This window comes from Polyergus mexicanus, unplaced genomic scaffold (assembly GCF_030449975.1).
Source record: "Polyergus mexicanus isolate NDT 795.1 unplaced genomic scaffold, iyPolMexi1.0 SCAF_9, whole genome shotgun sequence".
Lineage (NCBI taxonomy): Eukaryota > Metazoa > Arthropoda > Insecta > Hymenoptera > Formicidae > Polyergus > Polyergus mexicanus.
Genome location: NW_027223329.1, coordinates 8098099 through 8114849, shown reverse-complemented (window position 1 = coordinate 8114849; position 16751 = coordinate 8098099). Strand labels below are relative to the sequence as shown.

At 37.9% G+C, this 16751-nt stretch overlaps 4 protein-coding genes and 1 long non-coding RNA gene across 7 annotated transcripts in view; 2 read left to right on the top strand and 3 right to left on the bottom strand.

Annotated features, from left to right (window-relative positions):
• Nucleotides 1-418: 418 nt before the first annotated feature.
• Nucleotides 419-4833, bottom strand: LOC138936555 (uncharacterized). Its single transcript, XR_011447387.1, has 4 exons — nucleotides 3666-4833; nucleotides 3033-3234; nucleotides 2212-2556; nucleotides 419-1140 (listed from the first exon to the last, which is right to left on the bottom strand). It is a non-coding gene; the product is annotated as an uncharacterized lncRNA (long non-coding RNA).
• On the top strand, nucleotides 3910-5268 carry Hou (GID complex subunit 8 homolog protein Houki). Its single transcript, XM_070302027.1, has 3 exons — nucleotides 3910-4350; nucleotides 4430-4824; nucleotides 4889-5268. Exons 1-3 carry the CDS (start codon nucleotides 4230-4232, stop codon nucleotides 5060-5062), a joined length of 690 nt encoding a protein of 229 aa, XP_070158128.1. The 5' UTR covers nucleotides 3910-4229; the 3' UTR covers nucleotides 5063-5268.
• Nucleotides 5269-5501: 233 nt separating this feature from the next.
• On the bottom strand, nucleotides 5502-7320 carry LOC138936553 (nucleoporin Nup35-like). The gene is made up of 3 exons (XM_070302026.1): nucleotides 7104-7320; nucleotides 6769-6879; nucleotides 5502-6687 (listed from the first exon to the last, which is right to left on the bottom strand). The coding sequence occupies exons 2-3, from the start codon at nucleotides 6877-6879 to the stop codon at nucleotides 5824-5826; spliced, it is 975 nt and encodes a 324-aa protein (XP_070158127.1). The 5' UTR covers nucleotides 7104-7320; the 3' UTR covers nucleotides 5502-5823.
• An 869-nt stretch (nucleotides 7321-8189) lies between these two features.
• LOC138936548 (uncharacterized) overlaps nucleotides 8190-16751 on the top strand; it is a 161789-nt gene continuing 153227 nt past the window's right edge. Inside the window, exon 1 of one of the 2 annotated variants that reach the window (XM_070302016.1) lies at nucleotides 8190-9423. In XM_070302016.1, the coding sequence (XP_070158117.1) occupies nucleotides 9403-9423 (21 nt within the window). In that variant the 5' untranslated portion in view covers nucleotides 8190-9402. The remainder of the gene's footprint in view (nucleotides 9424-16751) is intronic. The other variant, XM_070302015.1, reaches the window with a different exon arrangement.
• LOC138936550 (uncharacterized) overlaps nucleotides 10866-16751 on the bottom strand; it is an 86273-nt gene continuing 80387 nt past the window's right edge. For both annotated transcript variants that reach the window (XM_070302021.1, XM_070302019.1), the window contains exons 4-6: nucleotides 16280-16413; nucleotides 14984-15248; nucleotides 10866-13413 (exon numbers count right to left, since the gene is read on the bottom strand). In XM_070302021.1, coding sequence (XP_070158122.1) covers nucleotides 13340-13413; nucleotides 14984-15248; nucleotides 16280-16413 — 473 coding nt within the window. In that variant the 3' untranslated portion in view covers nucleotides 10866-13339. The remainder of the gene's footprint in view (nucleotides 13414-14983; nucleotides 15249-16279; nucleotides 16414-16751) is intronic.

The window sequence follows — 16751 nt, the reverse complement described above, 5'->3', positions numbered from 1 at the left end:
ACCATAGGAATCTCTGTTTGATAGAAGAAATGTCTCTAAATAAAAGCGACTTTTGGAATACATCTAAAGGTCCCGGGAGTGACGTTATTGCACTTAAAGTAATATCACGTCCGATAATATCAACGGATGAACACTCGCGTAGCTGTGAAGGGTGAAACGAAAAATGACATGAAGGCTATAAACGTAAATTATTTTTGCGCATGTTGTGTAAATAGTGTTTACTTTGAGATAATATTTATTTTAACGATATACACGTTATATTCGCGCTACTTTATGCGTGATTTTGATTTTGATAATTAAATTCGTCCGCTTAAAACTCATTTTGAATTATAATCTAATTATAATTTGAAATATAATCTACAAATTTGCGACACATAATTCAAAACAGTATTCTATTTATAATGTTATGTGCCATAATTTTTGCGTATATATTTCGATTCTTCAAATCAATTTTCTTTATTAATTTTATAAATATTGTAGAATGATCTAAAGCGAAAGAACTTTTATACCAATCAGTATTTATCAAATGACAGCACGAAGCAATATCGCAGAACTAAATCGAGTGTAGAAGCTGCGTGTCGAATCGATCAGACGCCCTCGCGGATATCTCGTTAAAATTAAAATTGCCGCCGGATTCGCAAGCCCATCGATCGAATCATCGACGTAAATGACAAGCGCGATGAATACAAATCGCTGGCGATTATTTCCATTCGTATCTCCGGTATGAGAGTACGCGATCATGTCGGTTCCTCAAGCGATAACGATCGGAAAGTAATCATTTCCGGGCCCGACATTCTCGTGATATAACAAGAAGTAGTCGCGTCCTTTCATTGGGTCGGCCCTACTTTCGCGAGGCAAGTCGTCGCTCTCTACTTCGCCACCTCAGGCTGCGATGCCTCTCCCGGTGCATTCGCCCTCGCAACGTAATTGACCTACTTTCGTTAGCGTCATCGTCGTTATCACAAGCCACTGCAACACGCTTGCGCAAATTGGCATTGCGCGGATACATAACACAAGGTGGACAAGTGCAGCCGGTGCTTCCGGCAAATTACAGGAGTCCGCGCCGAGCGTTTCATGTCAATCAAATCAATGTGGAAAAATAAGGACACGTATTTATTCCGATTCTCTTCCTCTCTCGATCTGTAATCAAACGAAAGAACCTTATCTTGGGATCGAATGGAAAAAATTTACATTCCTTAGTTTTCTGGAAAAAGTTTCCAATAAGCGCTAAAGCCACAGTGTTAGATGATTTGAATAATTGAACAATTCTAGTCAATAAACGAATCTTGCTTTTACGAATAGAAATTGAAATACTTGACATAAAAAGAGTTGCGCCGAATGCCAGTAATAAGAATCTCATCGAAAACTTTCCAAACAATCTTTTTAATTAAATTTTAGATAACGAACAGTTAAGTACATTTGTTATTACTAGAAAATTTAATTAAATTTGTGCCAACTATCAAGACGACTCTCTCTCTCTCTCTCTTAATATTTTTTGTGCTTTTCTTCAAAAGTAATTAAATTTGCTAACTACAAAGAAACAGGATTCTACATTTTTTACGTCTCTCTTCATTTGCGCTGTACACAGTACTCGTAGCAACCTTAATCCGGAAGCATAATGAGCTTTCCTCTTTTCTTTTTCTCCCTCTCGCGTATAAATAATGCGCCTGAAGAATCTTATCGTTACCATTTGCCCGCAATGATTTACGAGCTACGTTACTTTCGCATTCATGTCGACTTGTTTTCTTTCTTCAGGCTGAAAATAGCAACGATTTATTCGCGATACATTACCGTTCATAATTTAAACCGCAAACAAGCTGGTAAAATAGCAAATGTTATTTAAAAAAAAAAAGATTAAATACAAATTTATTATAAAAATTCAAAAAACTTTAAGAGTAGCATACTATGCTAAATTGTAACATTTCTTGAAGAAAAATTATAAAAATATAGAAAAAAATTTACAATATTCCAGATAATTTTTTATTTTAATTTTAACGGAAATATTCTTTCTGTTATTCAGTTCTCTGCTATAGCGCGAGCAAAGTTTTTTTACGCAGAAATCTTTCTCATCGGTTTTCTCTATTACATCGCTTCCTGTCTCGTCCGATTCGTACAAGGTCGACTTTTGCACACAACTAAAGAGTAAGTGATAAAATTGAACAAATAAAAGAAAATAGATAGCATGCGATATTGGCCAAGTTTCCAGTTTACCTACGCCTTTTCCACAGAGAAGGAAAAGATAGCCTACGAATTTTTCGCCCCCGTTGAACTTCGATCAGGTTGGCTGGCCAAATATAATCGCGAGAGTTTCGTAAAATCGCGTAAGTCTTGGTCGAGTATCGGCGTCCCCTTGTAGGCCGGGCTCCCATTGACGTCAATCTTTGAGCCAGTCGAGTGGCGAATCCCCGTGGCACGGCCGATCAAAGAGAGAGGGATGATGGTGGGGCGGACGGTCGCGTTCTCTTCATCCCTCTTGACGGAGCGAGAATACAGTGACGTCATACAGTGACCCGCGTCTCGTGCCTCTTCGAGATCTATTGTATTTACTCGCATTATCTACCAGCAGATTAAAGAGCGTTTGTTGACATGTGTCATAAACCGCGGATAACACATATAAACCACTATAACTCCACTATGACTAAGAGTTTCAATAAATACACGAAATATAATCGAGAATTAAAATAATGGACAATATCCTTTATTTAAATGATAAAATAAAAAAAAAAAATTTTTTACAATGATATATAATGAAGAACAAGAATCAAGATTAATTTTAAAATAATTCAAATTGTCGGAAGAAAATGCCTTTTCTGTTGAAGAAATTTCTAATAATTATATTGCAAGAGAAATAAATTTTTGATATTGATCATTTGACTAAATCTTTGTCTATGTTATAATAAAATTTAGATTTTTTGGATAATCACGCTAAAAGAATATATATATATATATATATATATATATAGGGTCTAGATATATCGAGAGAAAAAAATTGATAATAGTATTGTATAAAGAATATATTAATATATACTTACGTCTATAAGTTAGAGGTATAATCCCGAAGGTAAAATTAGTTGATGAATTTGCGAATTAGAAGCGCAATCGGGCATTTTAATAGCCGGCGTGGCATTGGGCTCTCGCTACACAACCCTGAACAACGTGAAATGTAATGAGTTCGTGGAAGAGGGATGGTCCCGAAGGAATGGATCGATGTTCCCGTTGCGTAGTAAAGGACGCCTGTTGATATGAAACAGAAGCGGTTTCATTCATGAAAATGGCAAAGCGAGAAGCGTTTGCGCTTCGCGGACGCTTCGATGTTATTTCCATGCAAATGCAATTTTTATCGGATCTCTCTTGCCGGAAAGCAAAATTTGCGTGCATATTTCATTTTTAGCATTTGCGTATCGTATTTCCCAAAAGAGATGTATATCTTTATACATATATATCGCGTCTTTTTTCTCTCAATTTAAAAAAAAAAAAAATTCAGGCGCAAAATCGGCATTGCGTCATAATAAAAGGAAATGCATGCATGTAGAGAAAAGATAGAAGATAAAAGAAATCTGCTCTTTTTAACAATATAACCGCTTCATTTTTTCAATTTTAGATACTAAAATTAGATATTTACATCTAACGTGTAATAATAATGTAATAATTATATATCTTTATACCTTACTCCTTACTCGGACGTCTCGTGTGCATAAAAAAGAAGAAAAATTCGTTAATCGTACACTAAACGTCCTCTCTCGGTGAACATTGCGACTAAAACAAAAGAAAAATGTAGAACGTAAACTCACGTTAGTAAACGAATCGACCAATCGCAGTCGAGCATTCTAGATTACAAGTTGAGAATGTTCTACTTTGATTGGTCGATTCGCTACCTGCCAAATTGCGTTCTTACTCTTTTTTTACATGTTCCAAGTCCTCAATTTTGCTCCGAATTCCTTATTAAGGACAACGAGTTATATTGCTTAGAATATCTTTGCGTCGTAAAGTTATACTTTTATCCCGGCAAATATTCCGTATATGTTTTTCATTGTGCGATTTTTTTTTTTTTTTAGTAAGACGTAGAATTACCAAGAATTGTGTTTGGGAAAAGTGACAATTCCTTTTGTTTTGATTGAGCTTTCGCGTTTCGAATCAGCTGTTGCGAGCTGTTTCGAGAACTCTGATAATAAATAGAGCATAATGTTATAAGTGTTTTTATACAATTTGAACGAAATTTTTCAAAGATAATGAGCTCATCTGTGAAAGGAGACAACCTACTTAAAGATGAGTGGGTGGTGAAGCTGGAGGAGAGCGCCTATATGCAAAAACTGTCAATGAATAACCTAATTATGAATTATTTGGTGACAGGTGGGAGGAATTTTAGGCTCTTTTTCACGATTTTATTTTTGTAAGTGATTTGTCTGGATAAATAAATATTTTCTTACAGAAGGATTCAAGGAAGCTGCTGAGAAGTTCCAACAGGAATCGGGAGTGGGTCCAACGGTAGAACTGAGCTCTTTGGATGAGAGAATTCGTATTCGAGACGCCATACAAAATGGTCGTATTCAAGAAGCCACGAATTTGGTGAACCAACTGCATCCTGAATTGTTGGATAATGATAGATATCTCTACTTTCATCTGCAACAATTACACCTGATAGAATTGATACGCACTGGTAGAGTGGAGGAAGCATTGCAGTTTGCGCAGGATCAACTCAGCGAAGCTGGAGAGTCGGACGATAATATATTATGCGAGTTAGAACGTACCTTGGCATTGTTGGCTTTTGATGAACCGCATAAGAGTCCTTTCAGTGATCTTCTACATCCAACACATAGACAAAAAGTGAGCTAAATTTTATTTTGCTAAATTAATTTTACAAATTAATTCTTAATTTTTCTCATCGTAGATTGCAAGCGAGTTGAATGCTGCTATATTGAAGATGGAGCACAGGGAATCAACTAGCCCTCGGCTCAGTAACTTGTTAAAAATGATACTGTGGGCTCAAGATGAATTAGATAAGAAAAAAGTGAAATACTCTAAGATGACTGATTTAGGTAGCGCTACAGTTGAGCAAAAGTAATGTAGTAGATAGAGACTGGGATATAATTTCTCAGTTTTATTTATAAATAAGATAAACATATGAGATTGACTTTAAAATTAATTAATTGATTAATTTTGTGTAAATGGCTGTTTATATTTTGTAGAAAATTATATCTAAATTTTAATCTTAAAACAATTTAAATCAATTTAGAGGGGATAGAATTATTAAATGTATTAATTATGTATTAATTATAAAATATAAAAATATAATAGTTATTATCACATTATTATTATAATTGCTGTAACAAATAAGAGTTATTGTAATTCTTTCTCATTTATTTTTTATAATTTAACATTAATATAGTATAAAAAGAACTGGTAAAATTAAAATTTCAAGTTTTCTACATAATTAATAACATTTACTAGTAATATACGTATAATATCCAAAAAGATTATTAGTCTTATACATTAATATGTCTTTAACATTTAGCCATTCTGTATAATTATAAAAATATGTACACAAATGCAATATAATATGGATATCGTAATGTATTTAAAAAAAGTAATAGACATCATATTCATTATATCATAGAGAAATTATAATGACTTTTCAAGAGTTATCAAAAAGTTTATTCTAAGAATAGACCAGAAATAATTTCATGCTCGAGTTAAAAATTTTCATTTAGAAGAGGTTAAGATATCTTTTATAATTTCTTTTCTTGTATAACTTTTCACATATCCAATAATATTAAAATTCCGAAACAGAGTATACTTATGAAATTATCAGATAGAAAAGAAAAATTACCAACCAAACATATATTCCATTGCTCTAGAAACTAAACCGGTTGATCTTTGTGGAACATTCTCTGGTGTTTGCGTAGCTTGTGGACTGAAATGCTGATTATAACCCGCTGCCAGAGATCTCAACTTTCGTCGTCTCGTACTAGGTGATACGTTACAATTATACATTGAAACACGTTCGATTCTGCCCGTCGAAAGTGATCTTGTGCTTCCATTCAGTTTAGTACGATTCTCTTTATCCGAGCAACCTAGAATAACGCCTTCATCTGTGCACGGTATGACACCAATCATAATCGAGCCGGAAACGATACTGCCGTTGCACGTGAGAGCTCTCTGTGCTTCCTGCTCCGACGCGCATTTCAAGTGTATCCAATTGCTTTGAGACTGCGGAGCTGGGTGTTTGTCCACTATGCGAACTCTACTGGAGATATGAGATAGAACAGCATTGATATCAGTTGGCAAAAAACCAAAGACGGTTATCCATTGCAGCAAACCCTGAGATTCGCTCGTGCTCAAATTTATTGGAGTGTCTGGAAACAGCAGTGGACTGTTTATCGTATTCAACATAAGTCTGGATTGACTTGCAAGTATAGGTGTGACAGGTGGATTTGTAGTTGATACATATGGCGATGACACCTGTGCGACTTCCAGACTGTCAAACAGTCCACGCGTCGGTGGCCCTCCGGTATGATTCTTTGTGCTCATTTGCGACGTATTGGGACTTGTAGTGTTTCCGAATACTGCTTTTTGACGATTGGATCGATAGTCTGGAGTTCCATAAGAAGCTGCTGATATAAGACTGGCGTTGGTGATATTTAAATGGCGCGGATTATCTTGAGGGCTCATTATATTAACTTTTGTTGGCTAAAAGTTTACAGATAAATAAGCATCAGTAAATCCAACACTAACATATTTTAAATTTAGAATAAAAGATTATATGCTAACGGTGTTTGTGTCACCCAACAGGAAACTTGGCAAATATGCTGAAGAAGCTCCTGGAGTACCAGGATTTTGGATAGGACTACTCAATGGTGATCCCAGAGTCATAGGCTCCATCTAATGAAATAATAATTTTCGGATAATGGAATATATAGGGGTTAATAATATTAATTTCAAAAATTTTCTCCTTTGTTCTAAGAAAAAGTTAATGGTACGATTACCAATTCAAATAAAACAGAACAAAATCACTTTCAAAATGTGCATCTTTTAGGTTATTGTATCGCTAATATTTTAAATAATTAAACTTTAAATATCTCAATTATCATATTGAAATTCCTTACGCTATATAAAAATTCTCGTCTCCTAACCAACTTTCCAACGCTTTATGGTAAATAATAATTAACGTACACTAATGTCTATCTAAAGAAAATTAAAAAATATTTGTACTTTTATCGCGCGCTTGAGAAAATTTACTCATGGAAATAAAGTAGCGTTTGATCGACTATTGGGAAGGAAAGAAACAAAGATTTCTTTGTCCCGATTGGTCGATCAAATGCACGCTTTATCAGAGAAACAGATTTTTGAACGCAACTGTAGAGGAGATTTGGAACATAACCATTGAAATAGGCAGCCAATCAAATTCCATCAGAGCCTTTACCAACTTCAAGCAAGCTTCGTGTATACGTGCCTTTACAAAGACCGGTATAAAAGTATCACGTGATCATATTTAAATGTTCTCTTTCGTTTTGTTCCGATAAATAATCATTATTAACAATATAAAATAACAAAAAAGCGTCGTAAGACATGTTTAAAAATCTGTCGATAAACGGCGTTTTATATTAGAAAATCACAGAAAATTAAATTTCTTATTCAAATAATATAAAAAGTTATTCAAAATTGATGAAAGCGATCGCGATCGAAGCGACCTCGAGCGGCGAGGCAAGTTCGCGAAAGATTTCGGGAAGTTAGTCGTGTCTCGCGATACCGGATGAGAAGTAACGCGAAAAAGGAAAATATCGATGTCGAATCAAGCCATCCACGGCTCCGAAAAGAAGAATCTTTGCCGCTATTCATCAGGCAAGTGTTAGATCCAAGCTGGAAAATCCATCGCGGTGATATTCCTCAAAAATTCGAGACGTAAAAATGTAGACATGCTTGCAAATAATCGGCTCGCGGTATTTCTTCGAATTTATTATTATTATTTATTTTTTTCGCGGTATTTCTTCGAATTTATTATTATATAATATTTATTTATTATTTATTTATTTCGAGCTTTCCAAGACCAATAAAATAAATTGAACGAAGTCGAAATGGCCGTTTAATTTCGCGAAATTCCATTTCAAAAACATGCATTTAAGAGTTATTTCATCTCGAGACTCTGTGTCGTAACGGCATAATTCTTCGAAAATTCGATGTTCAAAAAGTAAGAGAAATATATTTTCTTGGAATTTTGTAACATGATACCCGAGTCGAGTCGAGCGCGATGTCGGAGCCGGCCGAACGAGCCGAACGATCCCGAGCGACAGTTTCGCGGACGGATTCGACGATGTGCGTTGCTGTGCGGGAGTGAACGCGAAAAATGAAAATATCCGCGCAAAATCGAGCCATCGACGTCTTGAATCGGAGAAATATTCGTCCGTGTCCATCGGGGAATCGTCAGATTCAACTTTCAGAGCTCATCGTGGTGTAATTCTCCGAAAATTCGCTTCTCGAAAGCATGAAAAATATTTACTTGGAACTTTGTAACATGGTGGTCCGAGCCGAGGCCGCCCGAAGTCAGCCGAACGACTCCGAAGTTCGCGAACGGATTCGAAGACTGTGTACGACGTGTGCGTGCGTCCGGAAAATAACGCGAAAAGTCGAAAATATCGATGAAAAGTCGAGCCATCGACGATTTGGAACGGAAAAATATTCGTCCGTGTCCATCAGAGAATCGTTAGATTCAACTCTCAGAGCTCATCGCGACATTATTCTTCGAAAGTTCCACATCGAAAAACAAAGAGGACGCATCGAAATATGGCGTCGCGCGAAGCGGAGGAGTGGGGAGCTCGACGCGCGATATCGACGCCGCCCGAAGTGAGCCGAACGATACCGAAGTGACAGTTGGTCGCAGATTCGAAGAATGGTGCGCAGCACGTGTGCGTTAGGTGCGAAAAGTGACGCGCAAAAATGATAATATCAATGCAAAATCGAACAATCGACTGCATGGAATAAGTGAAAATATTCGTCGCTGTTCATCGGACAAAGTGTTGGATTTCATGTCGCGAGCTTATCGCTATCGTTATTCTTCAAAAAAATTCGATGTCTAAAAATGACGACATTTTATGCGTGGATAGTATTTCGTATGCGATATTCGAGACGAGACTAGCCGAATCGAGTCGAGGCTATCCGAATATTCGCGAAAGTCTTATGAACAAATTCGACAAGTGTACGTGACGCGTGTTATTGCGCGGGAAATAATACGGAAAATCGTATATCGGTGTGAAATAGTGTGATCGAACGAAGAAGTATCATCGTATCTTGCGTCAGTCGACTGTGAATGCGTGCAATATTTGTGGATCCGGACGAAATAAGTAAATATTCGCGGAAGGCGTAGCGTCGAAGAAACTTCTCCTCGGGAATCGATGGAAGGATGAATAGATGAAAAATTATCAACAAAGAGTGAGTCGTGATTTTATTTATATGTTTGTTTTGCTTGTACTTTCTACATTGATCGTGTAATTTTCTGTTTTTTTTTTCTTTCTCTAATGCTAAAATATTTATTCTATTTCAAGCGCAAAACTTTCTAGAGATTCTAAGCAAAACAAACAAATCTTATTTTTTATTCTCTTTTATTAAAAAAAAAAAAAAAAAATAGATATAAGAAACTGTCTCTTTATCATATTAATTGAATGTGCGAGATATATAAATTTAATAACATGAGAAAAAGGTTTTGTGATAACTGTGCAAGAGAAAAAAGAGAGAGAGAGAGAGAGAGAAAGGGAAAAGAGGAGAAAAAATATTTTGATAATAAATATAAAAAAGGGAAGAATATTTTTATAATAATTATACACAGTAATTTAAAAGAGATATACTTGAGCAGTAATGACACTCTCGACAGTGTTATAATAGTGAATAATTTTAATAACGATGAAAATTATGTACATATTTACAGGTTCGTAAACACTTATACTCTCGTAATATGACACATATTAAGGATCTTAACGCACTACTTTGTATGAAACGCGTTTTGTTTCTACTCGATTAAACACAGCGCCTCTCGCGCGAATTGCGCAGTCTCCAAATTTCCTTAACGCTTCAGCGCGCTTTACGCATGAAATCGCAATGCAAAATACATACTTTGTCTGAGTCTATACGAAAAATATATCGGAAAGATATCTATCTTGAGCGTGTCGAAATGCTTACGTTGATTCGGAAATAATAATACGGGTATACGCCGCTCTATATATGCTCGCGTTTCAACCCTGAAAGAGCGAAGAACTTTTTTTTTTTTTTTTCCTTAAAGCTTAAAGCTATAAAAGTTGACGAGAGGCAAATAATTTTTTTTTTTTTTTCTAAAATAAGATGCTTTCAAGAAAATCAATATTCTTTCCTTTTTTATGTTTATACCACCGAGGAATTCGGTAATTTCTCATTTTCATCTCCGTTATTATTCAATCGACGAATAAGCCTCGTTAGATTTACATTGGAAAAAGATTGGCGAGAAAGTTTATCGTATAAACATACGGGAAGAATTTTTATCGAATCATCGTCGTTCGATTTAGAACGTATTCGGCGGCTCCGCCGCTCTTTCCAGGTTAAATCACGCGGAATAAAAAATGTTGCGGCATCAAAAAATCGCGAGAGTAGCCTTCTTTCCCTTTCCGATATGTGTGTCAATTTCTATCTCTCTTTTTCTCGTGCGAAAAGCTACGGATCTTTCCTACTTTACAAGGGAAGTACACCATTTGTCGCGTTGAAACGGCATTTCGTCAAATATTCGCGTCGTATATTTTCCTCTCGGGAAAACGGGACAGGAAACGGGGGAGCAACGACGCTCGTATTGAGAGCACGCGTCATTTTCTCCCCCGTAGTATTTTTTTTCTTTTTTTTATATATATATATATATATATATATATATATCGAGTGTTCTCTCGGATGCGTTCCATAGGCTTCGCTATTCGCGTAACACACGGGTTTCAATCGCAGTAACATTTTTCTCGTTATCTATATACATATATATATATATTTTTTTTTTTCGCGTAAGGCAATGACATTAGCGTACCGGTTTACTCGTAACAGAGCGGGTTTTTCAATCAAAATGTGCTACGGAATCGAGATATATCCTTGATAATTGTGTATCGATCGGCGTCGACGGTTGATGATGCGCAGATTGCCGATGGTGATTTTTCGATCATTTGTGCTACTTTCATATACTTTCATATACTTTGATATTTATATACGTATATTGTATTTTCTTCGTTATTCCTGAGCTTGCGGACAGGCTTGCGATAAAATCATCTCGAATCGATTGTACAGCGACGGATAAGATGACCTTAATTAACGCGCTCGCTAGGTATAGATAGTTAACAAAGTCCACTCGTATTCTCGACCGTAGAACGAACTCTTGGATAAAATTTAAATAATATTTTATTTCTTAAAGAGAGAGAAACATTTTTTTTTTTTCCACATAACCACGTAATAAAATTGATTCGCACGCATTTTGTCTACCGTAACATAAAAAAAGTAGTATCTTTTTACGGCTTAAAAGAATTCGATGCTCTCTTTTGAAATTCGATTTTCAATAATTTACCTTTACAAGTTTCACACGTACAATACATGCTCGCGAATGTCGCGTCAGGTGTAATTCCCTTGTGTCGGTGCCTCAACGAGAAAAATATCGATTCAAGCGGCGCTTACCGATGTCGTCGATTCGGAATTACGCGTTATTGTTAATTACGACGACAAGTTACGGACGAGCCTAAGTGGAGATCCGTGTTTGTTCCTCCTAGATCTGGCGACATGCGCGCGCGCGTCCACTGGGATATTTCAATATCGATCGAAAATACGATAGTAATTCCGTACGCGTGACATATATGAGATTAACTATGCCTTACAATTAGTCAGAAGAGGGACGACAGCGACCCGATTAAGCGTTTCACGTGGTTATCGAGTGGGACTCGACTCAATCGCGTTGCGATGCGCGCGAACCACCCGTGACTTACGGTCATTTTACAACAAAAGACTTCCGTTACAAAAAAAAAAGACACTCCCATGCGATTCGCGAATCGATCGTTGCGCGATGTCACACGATAATGCGTAATAATAGCGCTCGATAAAGATCGCTATATTCTTCTAACAAATGTTTTTCTATCTTTAAATATTTTTTATCTAGATATTTTAGGATATATTATATATATTGTCTATAATATTTATATTACACTTATTGTTAGAGTACTCATATGCTACTCTTATTAGCAACATTCGAGCTATCTTTACCGATCGAGTTATATCAGAGATTAAAGCCAGGAGAAATTGTAACTTACAGAGGGTAAGACGGTTAACTAAATATACTCGGACGAAAGATGATAAAAACGGAAACGAAGAATGTTTTAAGGAAGGGTCTCCTCAAACGCTATTATCGCGCACTGCAAAAAAAAAATAGGCGAATCAAGAAAAATTTGAAACGTTTTTTTACCATTAATTTTCGCAAAGTTAAATATTTAATATTCGAAATCAAACGTCGACGATTGGATATTCATAATTTTGCGAAGTAAATTTCCATAAAATCCTTTTCAATTCATTCATTTTTCGCGATCACCCGCACGTACGCGAACGATTTATCCATCCCGTGTGTATGAATATAAAAAAATCTATTTCGCGCCCGCCTTCGCGACACTACCATTAACTCTGCTTTGTACGAAGAAATCGCTGAGGGGGAGGGGGGGGGAGGAGGAGGAAATGGCGGCGGGGAGGATTGGTAGGTAGGTGGTTGGACGATAGCGATTTCGGTGAAAGAGCATTCGCGGGGGTGTAAGTTGGGGCCCGAGGGACCAACATACCCGTGAGAGGGAAGATCGTCATCCGGCCGTCACGCGACCGCCAATGTGAGAATGAAAATGATATGTCGTGAAAATAGAAAATCCCTTTGTAAAAATCGTAGTAAGAATAACATCGACGTATCTGGAAAGCGATACAATAGACGACGACTCCGACGTCGTCCTTTACGACGTTCCTCGCTAGAGAGAACCTTGGACGATCTGAACGAACGCACGGAGAGAGAGAGAGAGAGGGAGAGAGAGGGAGAGAGAGAGAGGGAGGGAAGGATCATTCATTCCCTTCTCCCCGAGCGTGCACGAGAATACATTTAGAGCCTAGTACGCGTAGATAGTATGTATAAGAATTCACCACGCGTACGTCGACGACGCGTAAACTGGACGTACACTTATTATATGCATTATCGGTATTGCGTTATTTTTTACGATTACGCGAACTTTAGGAATTAATAATAAGGGTGAAACCGATCTCTCCTAACGTTTATATGATTAGGAAGCAACGTGGGGAGATGGGGGTAGGGGGGGGGGGGGAGGGGTCGTTATTATCGCGCGATGACGATCGATGTGACGAGAGCGATGACGAGGATCGTCCATTCGACTGCGACACTCGCGGTTCCTGAAACATCAAAGACGAAATATATTCATTAGCCCACTCTCTTTCTGTCATTCGTCGCAATCATAAAGTCGCTTTTGTTCACGAGGGTAAAATTATCCCGGCTCGGATAAATGCTGTAATTTTTTTTCCCCTCCTCCCCCCCCCCCCCCCGACAGCGAAAAATTGGATCGCGTTAATGAATTCATCGAAATATTAAAAGTTGAAAGTGTATATGTATTTGTACATGCAACGGTCGGGAAAAATGAAACCTCGCGAAACGGAATACAGCTGTCGGCGAAACATTCGCCGAAATAGGATAGAGATTCGCGGAGGATTGTAGCGAATTTGCGATGCGCATCCCTTAAACGGTTAATTCGGAAACGCCAAACTATATATCCCACGTACTCATTTCGTGAAGCCCGGAGTCTCGTTCTTGCCGTAATTTAGTTCAGGATTTGAATACAGTGTGGCTGTAATTAATCAGTTTTTATTGCGGGATTCGGGCGATAGCACTATCGCGGATTAAAGCATCGTGCAATTAGTTTCCCCGTTGTGATTAATGCCGAATGCTGTTACGCGCTTACGGGGATTCGTTTTAATACTTTGGGCTTTAATCCGCTATACTCCTCATTACTCGTTATGACCGAGGTCTTCGATGCGCCTGGAGTCTCGAATAATTTTCGCGCTTAATATCGCAAAATTCGCAACGCGTGTTTTACCGTTCACCGCGAAACAAATATCAATATTCCCCTCGAATGGTTATACTTGAATTTTGCCACCGGGCGTATGCATAGAAAATATGCTGTGCGTATTTACAATCGGTATTTAGATCGCAAAATATTTCTGGCGCAAGGTCTACTTTAATACGAAGCGCGTATTAAACGTACACGCGACTGTAAAATTACCTCCGGTTTGTTTCAGTCGAGGTAAGCTCGTAGAAAAAACCATGCATTTCTCGGTTGTCGGAAAAAAAAAAAACACCCGCAAAATATATCGTAATATATTTTACAATCATGGTACCGCACGTACCCGATTGCCACTCGCTTTTTGGTAAATCCAATCCGTTAACGAAATAATAATGTAACGTGAGCGCGAAGTATTATAAAATTGGGATTTATAACATCGTGCAAAGAGCTTGACCCAAGTGAATTTTTCCGCATCCCCGCTTGCAATCGATGATTTATCGCGAGCCGCATTTTTTCGATTTATGCGTATCGCAGAAATTTAGAGATTTGCGAGAGCGTGAAAGGTATTAGAAAACGTTCGCGAAAAAAATTATAAAAATATATAAAGTTACGGCAACGATTCTCTTTCTCCGATCGAACGTACATTTTATCTTCTCAACGAGAAGTACTAGACGCTGAAGAGATACGTTTTTACGTATATATTACCTACGATTATAAATAGCAACGGTCGACGTCCGTGCGATTCTGGATCTTAATTTCTTTAAACTCACATTTTAAACTCAATTTTTACACGAGACAAAAGTCAGCGTCGGTGAATTAATCGATAGCTCGAGGGGAACGTTGCGCAATTGCGGCGCAGGTGGGAAAGTAACGGGTTGATACGGGGTGGAGGGGAAGGGTCTTACCGTTTGTCAAGTCCTCGCGAGTATGGCTCTGCGCCCTGGTCTCGCGGCTCTCCATTATAGACGTTTTCAGAACGCTCTCATCGCCAACCACGCTCTCCTCGTTACTCCGCTTATAGACCGTGGCTATTGTGGCCAAGCACTTTAGCTTCATGTCGCCCTGCCTGAAGTGCTTGTTCCCGACGCGAAACTCCAGACCGAGTTTCGCGATGTCCAGACCGTTCTCGTCGATGACGATATCGGGCCCTATCAGGTAGTCGGTGTCGGCCTGAAAGCGGCACGAGCGCGATTCATGTGGGGGGGGAAAAAAAAAGAAAACAAAACAAAACAAAATTATTTTCAACAAGATTGGAACGCGATCCGATCGGACGGAGAGGGGAAGGGGTGGCGAGGGAGAGCATGAGCAATTAGGCGGATTTTTATTTGGGACGTAGATTCGCGATCCGAATTACGCAACATCGACGGTATCAAATTAGATGAGATGGAAAATAGATACGCGCGATTCTATAGAACGCAATTTGAAAACAATTAAGAACGAGTATGATTGCTCTCTTTTGATCCTGGATGCAAATTTTTTTTCGCGAAACCAATTACGCAGAATTGCATTAAGCACCGAAGCAAGATTCTAATTATTGCACGATAACGATAATAATATTCATCAGCGACGCGCGCTCGCGCGCGCAGGTAGGTGGAGAGGTAAAGTTATTTTAAAGTTAATCTTTAATTCGGTTAAAGCTTCGCGTTCGCGTAGGATGGAAAATTTCGCTGGAATATAACGGTAACGAATTTTCTGAAAAAGAGCGGGAGAGAGAGAGAGAGAGACAAAGTTCTGTAAACATTAACGACACATAAATGGGATCAAATAAATGAAAAATATATATAAACGTCGAGGATTTCAAATCGATATTCAATGTTGACACGATAGACCGTCGACGTTTCACCTTTAATTGGAAATTGGTGATCGGTGTTTTATCAAAATAAATTTTAAATTAGAATATTATCGGGAGTAGAGAGTATTTTTTTCGAGATTAACCCACAACACATAGCGCTAAATTGACACGCACGTATACGTGTCTTTGTAATGAAAACAAAGTGGAATGAAGCTTCGATTTATTTACCAAATTGCAATATACTGCGCAACTCTCTGTGTATTCTGTCTCTTCTCTCTCTCTCTCTCTCTCTCTCTCTCTCTCTCCCTCTTTTTTTAACGAGAGAGACATTTCGTTGATCGGAAAAGTTTAGTGAAGCGTAAAACAAAGGTTGCAATTATTTTGCCGACGGCTTAAGTGTCTCACTTACCGGCTCGTCGTTGATGAACCAAGACAATAGCGCATGTGGTTTAGAAGGCGCCGACGTGCAGTCCATGCGAACGACATCGTCCAGCTGATACTTGGAACGACCGCCGGTTATCTGCGGTCCTTCGTTAGGTAGAACTGAAACGTTGCCATGACCCTTTCTAAGTGCTATTGTCGTTCCCTCGGATTAGATCCCCCTTATCTTACTCGCGTGCATTTACTGCGCGTATTCATTTATCTAGTTCTCGCTCCTCTCGCAAATTTTACCAAAATAATTATCTCGCGCTAATACACAACTCGTTTTAAGGATATATATACATATAAAAAGATTCCTTTTTATATATACCTTAGATATTTAAATTTATGTTTTTTCTAGATAGAGAGAGAGAGAGAGAGAGAGAGAGAGAGAGAGAGAGAGAGAGGGATTTATTTTCTGTCTATCGAGGATATCGATCGAAATATTGTCTCTTAAATTT